At 57.4% G+C, this 8,703-nt stretch overlaps 1 protein-coding gene across 1 annotated transcript; it reads left to right on the forward strand.

Moving 5' to 3' along the window:
- Positions 1-3,418: 3,418 nt before the first annotated feature.
- On the forward strand, positions 3,419-7,287 carry LOC134154758 (P2X purinoceptor 2-like). Its single transcript, XM_062601428.1, has 5 exons — positions 3,419-3,538; positions 6,198-6,364; positions 6,416-6,509; positions 6,906-6,971; positions 7,043-7,287. The coding sequence occupies exons 1-5, from the start codon at positions 3,419-3,421 to the stop codon at positions 7,130-7,132; spliced, it is 537 nt and encodes a 178-aa protein (XP_062457412.1). The 3' UTR covers positions 7,133-7,287.
- Positions 7,288-8,703: the final 1,416 nt, after the last annotated feature.

An 8,703-nucleotide genomic window follows, 5' to 3' on the forward strand; every position in this document is an offset into this window, starting at 1 on the left:
TGCTGGGCACAGCTGGCCTGTGCATGCCTCCTGTGGGAAATGGAAGTGACCCCTGCCACCACTGTCAGCAGCCATTCTTGTGCGAGCGCAGACTGTGCCCAGGCATTTGCTCATGGGCAGGCAGCGCGCTGAAGCTCACAGCTGATTCAGCCCTTGTGCACCATCCGATCGTGGAAGGTTTTCTGTTGGAAGAGCTCGCTGGAGGCCCTCCGATCCAATCTGTGCTCCGAGCAGGCTCGGATTCAAAGCCGGATGTAACTTTGGTCTTTCAGAGACCGGAGCAAGCCCTTGGGAGCGGGAGAAGACCCCTCACACGCCCCTCAAGCTCCGCAAGGGCTCCAGGCCTTTTCAGCTGGAGATCAGTGGAGAAAGTTAACTCGATGGCCCACAAAGAGCAAGGGCATCCATTCTCGGAGCCGGAGACCCTTCCAAAGATCCCCATGCCTATCTGCTTTGGCGCCACATGCAGCACCCAGGAAATGCAGGCCATGCGATGCGAAGATGCTCCAAGTGCTCATCATCAGTGTCATAGGTCTCGGGCAACACTCTGGAGCACCCGGCCAGCTGGTCTCCTGCAGGGCCCAGGAAAGAGTTTTTTCCCCCAGGCTCTATCAGGTCTGGCTTTTGCTTTTTTTTTCTTCCTTTCTTTTTTTCTTCCTTTTTTTTTTTTTTTTTTTCTTTTCTTTTTTTTTTTCCTTAAATTTTGCCATGCTCTGGAGCCCCTAAAGTGGCTTCAGTTTGAGAGAGAGAGGAAAGGAGCTGGGCAGCGCTGGTGTGCCCCGGTGGGCGTGAGAAGCGTCCCAGGGCTGGCCGGGAGGCAGGCCTTGCTCACATGCGCAGGGAACAGCCGATCGCCAGCATTGGGGTCAGGAAGGAATTTTCCCCCAGCACAGATTGGCAGCAGTGCCTGGGGGTTTTTCGCCTTCCTCTGCAGCACTGAGCACGGCCCACTCCCAGGGCTCCTCGGAGCCCTTTCAGGCCACTGATTGCCTGCTCTTGCAGCACCAAGACACCAGCTGTGCCCTGCAGCTCTCTCGCTCTCTGCCCTGGGGCAAGCTCAGGCACTTCCATGCATTCCATATGCTTGGGCTGTTCTGCCTTGTGCAAAACAATGTGCGTTTGCAAAGGCTCCGGGCTTGATGCTGCATCAGGAAGCAGCTGCCGCTTGTCAGCTCTCTCTGCATGTAATAAAAGTGCAATGCTTGTAACCTCTGCTGGCTCTGCTGTGTGTGTCGTGCGAGTCGTGGCTGTGGCCTGAGAGCTTTGTCGTGCAGCTGTGCTGCCAGGAAGCGCAGGTACCCTGCTGCCTGCAGGGTCTGTTGTGGGGCTTGCAGGGTTACTCTGCACCGCAGGGAGTTTAGCCCAACTCCGCCCCGGTTGCATAACCGGGCTATGACACTGCGCGCGTGTGCAGATTTATTTCGGGGGCCACATTGACTTTGGGGTTCGCTATTTCATTACTCTTCAACCTCAGACCTTCTGGTTGACTGTTTCTCACGGTTATTCTGTGGCTGGAAGCCACCAAATCTCTATGTAACCAACCGCTGCTCTTTCTCACAGATTTCCAGTTACTTATTCATATTCTGCTTAACACAGCGGTAGTGTTCTAGACACCCAAAAGTTACAGCAGGGAACGTTCCCACCAAGTATCATGTAGTATGGATACAAAAGTTGCAACACAGACCGTTCCCACCACGTATCCCGTAGTACGGATGCAGCACTCTGGGTCCCAGAGGCGAGGAGATCACTGATAGCGCCTTTTCCTGTCATCCTTCAGAAGGGCTACCAGGAATGGGAGACAAGCCCGCAGAGCTCTGTCCTCACCAAAGTCAAGGGCGTGACACAGTCACCAAGCAAGGTGTGCGATGTTGCGGTGTACATAGCCCACAACCACCACCACCCCGGCCTCCGCTCTCCCCCCCCACACACACAGCCGAGATGAGGCTCCGACCCGCCTTTCTCCCTTCTCTTCTCTTGTCTTGCTTGCTTTGGGTGGCCTCTTGGAGCAGTAGATGAGCAGCAGACTTTCTGCAAGGGCTTCCCAACTGCTCCTTCATCCAGATGGACCCAGCAAAGGAAGCTGTCGTGTGTGGTGGTCCCCGCTGCCTGCATGGGGACTCCCGTGTTCCCTCCTCCAGGCCCAGCACTGTCCTTGGCTCCCAATGAGGCAACCATAGCTGCGTCCCAGACACATTGGGACTGCATGTTAGGTCACCTTTGCAGTGCTGTGCGGCAGGCTCAGCGGAGCTTGGGGAGCTTGGCACGTCGCACCGGGCAGGGCCCTGTGGCCTTAGCCAGGCAGGTGTGCCATGCTCTGCCTGCCCTGACAAGCAGCGTCAGGCCTCTGTGGTTTTGGATGTTCAGGGCGGGAGAGGGCACTCTCAGATCAGGTCAGGGGAGGCTCTGACATCCACGTGATGTTGGTGCCTGTAGCTCTCCTCTGCTGCTACCAGTTTGTGGCAGGGATCCCCCTGCCTGCCTTGGCTTGGGCACTGTTTGCGGGCTGCTGAGTGAGGGATCACGGGAGGGGAGATGTGTGGAGACTGAGCGGAGCTTGCTGGCGGATGCAGAGATGTGGGGAATGCTAGTGAGCACAGCTGCCCCTGGCTCAGTTCCCACGCAAGGAAATGGAGAAGAGGGTTGACTGTCTACTCCGGAGGACACACCGAGGAAAGCCATGCTAGAGTAGGGCCACCGCAGGCATGCTTAACGGCTGCTTACCCCAGGCAGCTTGCAAGGGCTGGCACCTATGCAGAGATGGGGAAGCACATGGGGTGCCCCGTCCCCTCTGCAGCCACAGCGTAGGACTACCAGGTGCATGTCCTGTTCTCATCATGTCCCCCATGACCCTGCAGGGGCTAACAGTTTGCAGTGCTGTATGCAGCTGCGACCATGACTGCACCCCTGGCGACATGGACATGTTGGGCCACAGAGAGCTGGGCATGTGCAGGGACAAGTGATCTGTGCAGCACTGCGCACTGGGCAGGATCCCATTTGCCAGGAAGTTCAGCGTTGTGTGTTCGTCCTCACAGGGCAGAAGACAGGGCGCTGCGTGCCCAGTGCTGGCGGCACCGAGAAGAGCTCTGAAATGCTGGCTTGGTGTCCAGCAGAGGAAGCGAGTGTCGGGTACGGGCCCCAAAGATGGGTCGTGGCACTGGGGAGGAGAGTCCTCTGCTAGGATGGAACAGGCACCAAAAGGCTGGCCCATCTTCGAGGTCCTGTTGGACACCAGGGGATGCTCTGGGTAGGACACCTCTGAGGGTGCTCTTGAGAGGTTTGGCCCCTTCAGCAACAGGCCATGGCCTAGGGAGGCGGTGCCATGGCACAGGGATGGCCTTGCACAGGCCATGCCAACAGGGACCATTTTGCTCCCGAAGCCATAGTACTTAGGTCTTTCCACAGTGAGTCCCTGGCGAAGATGGCACCACAGTTCCCCATCCTTATCAAGAGGAACATCCACTTCCCCTGCTTCGGCTTCTCCAAGGATGTCCATGTGGAAGAGATCAATGTGGGGCCTAGGGATGGAGCAAGTAGACCAGTGGGTACCCAGGCTGCCATGTGTGTACAGGGTATAGAACAAAGTGGAGAGCAATATAGGTGATGCTAAGCAGCTGAGTGCAGGTCAGGCCCTGCTGCTGGGACCAGGACAGCCTTGCTGCAGCAGCAGTGCTTTGTAGTCAGGTCTTTGGCATAGTGGGGAGAAGGGGGCCACCCTGGCCCTGCACTTGCATGTGTGTTGTCTGAGTGTGTGTGTGGAGTGCAGCCAGATGCCTTCCTGAAAGTGCAATGGTGGATAGCACAGCCATTTCCCGTAACAATTAGGTACCAGAGGAATGAGTGTTCACTGACAGCAGGGAGATGTGGTTGAAATACGTGGACAAGCCTGAAGGATGGAGAGGCAGGAGTGGAGCTGTGCAGGAGCAGTGCCATTTGGCAGCTGGAGGAGATGCCAGCTTTTCACAGGGGATCCCTGTTCCTAAGTTGCTCCCAGAATGACGGAGGTTGGAAGTACCTCTGGAGATTGCCTAGTTCAACAGCTGCTTAAAGCGGGGTCACCTACAACAGGTTGCTCTAGGCCAAGCCAACTCGGGTTTTTGGTATCTCCGAGGATAGAGACTCTCTAACCTCTCTGGGCAACCTGGTGCAGTGTTTGATCACCCTCACTGTAAAAAAAATGTTTGTTCTTAAGTTCAGACACAATTACTGTATTTCAGTTTATGCCCATTGCCTCTCATATGATCACGGGGCACCACTGAGAAGAGCCTGGCTCCATCTTCTTTACTCTTACCCATCAGGTATTTGTACACATTGATAAGATGCCCATGAGCCTTCTCTTCTCCAGACTTAACAGTCCCATTTCTCTCAGCCTCTCCTTACATGAGAGATGCTTCTAGTTCCTTCATCATTATTGCTGGACTTGCTCCAGTAGGTCCATGTCTTTCTTGTACTGGTGAGACCACACCCACACACAGCACTCCAGCTGTGGCCTCACCAGTGCTGAGGAGAGGGCAGTAATCACCTCCCTCAACCTGCTGGGACAGGATGTTTTTTTGGTGCTCAGCTGCTGTCTCTGTGATACGGAGTTCTCAACCCTTACTCCATCCATCTATCCTTCACTCTTGCTTGCCCCTGCCTCCACTGAGGAAGGTGGTGATGATGAGGATGGTAATTATTGAGCAAGAAGGAGCAGGAATGCTCACACTGGTGGGTAGATATGGGGCATGTGGCCTTGCAAAGGGAGCGGTTGAAGTCTTTGGGAACAAGAATCCCTTTGAAAATGCCAGCATCTTGCCAGGTAACTACCCCAGGGTTCCTCCTCTTCCTGCTCTCCACCCTCCTGCTGTGCAGGCCATCCCCTAGTCAGTCATGTGCATTTCTGAGTGCCTGCATACATCCACGTCTGGTATGTAGTTCTCCTAGGAAATCCCTTCACCGTTCATCAGCTAGGACCATCAGTGATGACATGGATACCAATGAGCAGAGCTGGGGTTTAATGTTTCGTTTGGGTGCTTCACGATATTAGGAAGAAAATTGAGGCATATTGGTGTGCTGCTCTATGCCATGGCTCTGGCTTTGTCTCCCCAGGGGCAACATTCAAGCTGCTGAGAGCAGTTACTTGAAAAGCTGCACCTTCAACACCACCTCTGCCCTTTGCTGCCCCATCTTCATGGAGCAGGCGGGAGAGAACTTAAGGGAGCTGGCAGAGAAGGTGTCATGTCCTGGGAGGATGGTCCTCCCAGAGGGCCCAAGGTCTTGCTGGCTGGGCACAGGGCGTTCCTTCAGCACCTGCTCTAGTGCTTGGCTCCACGGGATCATCACTCATACACTGGCACTGTTGAGACTCAGAGGCAGCTGGAGGCAGGTCCCTGGCCCTGCTGCCCTGCCAGTATGCTGCAGGGGCTAGCTGGGATGGGCTGAGGGCAGTGGCAGCTTAGCCAGCCTCAACAGCTCGGAGTACAGCACATCCACTGCAGCCCCTGAGCAGTCCTTTCTGCCCACCTTGCGCATGCAGAGTCCTGCAAGGCTCCCAGGCCCAGGGTCTCTCTTACGAGGCCCCTGTGCAGAGGCTGGAGAGCAGGAGGCCAGCTGGCAGCAAAGCATAGACTGCAGGTGTGCCTGTATCACTGCCAGGACTGGCAGGTTTGCTCGCCCAGTGGTGGGGACTCATCCACACACTTTGGGAAATACCATGACATTGCCAGGGGAGGGCAGTGCACCCAGCATTTGGTCTCCAGCCCCATCCGGCCCTGCTGCCTCTGCTGCCCTTTTGGGAGTAGATAATTCCCATCCAGGGAAGGAACTCAGCACTGTTCCATCCTCCCTCCAGGTTCTGCATCCCCTGCTCAGCCCCAGCACCCTCCAGACCCTAGAGGCCCCCCACTCTGCATCTGGGAATGTTCCCTGATGCCTAGCCATGCTCCCAACTCAGCTGGAAAGCCCACTGCTGGGGCAGAGCTCCGCTGGGTAAGCAGCCTTGCAAGCAGTGCTGCTGGCTTCCCTGGCAGGGCCATGTGCCCCAGTATGGTGGCATTCCTGGCTCTTCCCAGCTGGTGATGAGGATGACAGCTGTGCTAACGCCTGAGTGGGGGGAAATGCCCTGCTTGCTTGCTGGCTTATCATGCCCATGGCCAAGCTGTGTGCACAGTAGTGCTGTGCCCTGGGCTCACTGTGTCCATGGTGTGCTGGTGCTGTGCTAGGCCTGCTGGTTTCTGCTGCAGGGTGGGGTGGTCATCAACTGGAACTGTAACCTGGGCCTGCCTGAAACCGACTGCAACCCCCACTACTCCTTCCACCGCCCCGATCCCAAGACCACTGTCCCAGGCAGTGGCACTTGCAGTCCTGCATCCTCCTCCTGCCCTCCCTGGTCCTGCTGTGGCTGGTCCCCATCACTGGGCCCTTCTACCTGTCTCCCCAGGAGGTCTGCGAAGTATTATAAATGGAACAGGACCCACACACGAGTGTTGATCAAGGCCTGTGGGATCCATATTGATGTCATCGTGCAGGGCCAGGTAGGATTTTGCATGGTCCATGTGCTACTGGGGTGCATATGTGCATAATATGCTGCCGTGGTGCTAGGACCGTCCTGGAAAAGCAGCTCTTCTCCACTGCTGCCTCAGAGCTGGGATGAACACAGCCAGGCCTCTTCTGCTCAGCCTTGCAGAGGAATGGGGGAATCCCAGGTGCCTCAAATTAGAACCTTTGGCAAAGTGTGCAAAGTGTGCTGGAAGGAAATGCAAGACCTCATAGTGTGCGCTGCTGCTTGGGTAGGTTGTCCACACTGTGGCTTGGGCAGAGGGAGGTCTCTGCTCAGTCTCATTCCTTGTGCCCAACCCAGAGTGAATGCAGGCCCAGGCAGGAGGCAACCTGGGCTGGGCAGCGATTGCTGATCCCATCCTTTCTGCCAGGCAGGGAAGTTTAGCCTGATCCCCACTGTCATCAACCTGGCCATGGCTCTGACCTCGCTGGGAATGGTGAGTATTGGTGCCGGGGGCTCGGCCCAGCTGCGCACTCCCAGCACTGACCTCCCTCTCTCACCTTCCAGGGCTCCTTCCTCTGGGACTGGATCCTGCTGAGCTGCATGAACAAGGACCAGGTGTACAGCAGCAGGAAATTTGAGCAGGCACCACCCTAGATCCTGGCCCTGGAGGTTTGGTCCTCTGGGACAGAGCAGTGGCCACGCTGCCAGCAAGGCAGGGCAGGGTGCCTGGGCACGGCTGCAGGCTGGGCAGCAGCATGTGGCTGGGGCTGCCAGGGCATCTGGCCCCTCCAGCCATCTCTCACCCCCGCGGCAGGCTGAAGGTGCCTCAGAGGCTGCTCCACGACATACAGCACCTCAGGGCTCTCCAGCCTCCAGAGAGTCTGTCCCGCAGGGACCAACCGCTTGTCCCTCCCCCACCATGTACAACCACAGCAGGAAGGAGCCACTGTGCCAGGCAGCAATAACACTTCCTCCATCCGGGCCCTGCTCGACTCTGAGCTACCTGTTTTTCCCACGCGATGATCCCTGTGCCTGGCCAGGATGCACCGGGCACCTTGCCGGCTGCTGCTGCTGGCCACCAAGAGCCACGGCCCCCTCCCTTCCCTCAGCCATGCTTCAAGCAGCTCCACGCAGGTCCTGCCCCATGGCTGCCAGCTGCTGTGAGAGGCTGGGGGTCAAGAAAAGCCCCAGTGGCAGGGCAGACCCGTGGTGCCCTGGCTGGCTCCTGTGGGGGCTTTCAGGAGCTTTTGCTCTGGAGCAGAAGGCAGTGCCTGACTACTGGCTCTGCTTCAGCACACCGGGAATGGGCATTACCATTTTCTGGCTGGCTTGGAGCGCTGGCAGCCCCATCCCGGAGCAGCTCCTGGCTGCGGGCACCCAGGGTCCTGGGGGCAGGGGTGGGCACATCTCGAGTAGGCCTGCCCTGCTCATCCCCTGTGCCCCTGCAAAGCTGCCACAGATGGAGCTGCAGCAGTGGTGGTGGCCCTGGAGCCGTACTGAGGACTAGAGCAAGTCCTGCACTAGCCAAGCAGCCAGTACCCAATAAACTGCAACCACCCAGCCTTGCTGCCTGGAGCCTGATTGCTGCAGCATGTGCTGGGGGGAGGGGGAGGGTGACAGTGCAGCGTCATGGCTAGCGGGGTGAGAGATGGACATGTGCATCGTTCTACCCTCCACCCTAAAAGCTGCACCCTGCTGCAGTGCCAGGGCACGGATGCTCTTGCCCCAGAGCCCGGGTGGTAGGGAACATGAGTACAAGCACCTGCTTGCCCTGCACTGCAGCAGTAGGGGAGGAGGACAAGTCCCCCCCCAACCCCTGCCAGCCTGGTGCATGGACCTCTGCCAACACCAACCCTGCCCTGAGGCTGCAGCTCTCTGAGCCTATGCCCAAAAGCAATTCACAGCAGGTACCTGGCAGTAACTCACCCAGGCATAACCTGATTATTTTCTGGCTCTCAGGTTACAGCAGCTCAGCTCAGCACATCCTCCCCCAGCATAGCTCAGCCCAGGCAGAAGTTTGGGGGAAAGGGGTCTTGTCACACCGGGCAAGGGAAGACCCCAAGCCATGTCTTGAAGGCTCTCCCACAGGCTGGAGGGTGTGGATGCAGATGGAGGACATGCCAGGGGTACAGGCAGGGGACTTCTGGTGCACCAAAACCTCCTCTTGCTCCCCTTCTGGGCTGGGGAGCATCTTCCCCCTTTGACTTGGGGTGCAATTGCTCACA

This window comes from Rhea pennata, unplaced genomic scaffold (genome assembly GCF_028389875.1).
Source record: "Rhea pennata isolate bPtePen1 unplaced genomic scaffold, bPtePen1.pri scaffold_40, whole genome shotgun sequence".
Classification (NCBI taxonomy): domain Eukaryota; kingdom Metazoa; phylum Chordata; class Aves; order Rheiformes; family Rheidae; genus Rhea; species Rhea pennata.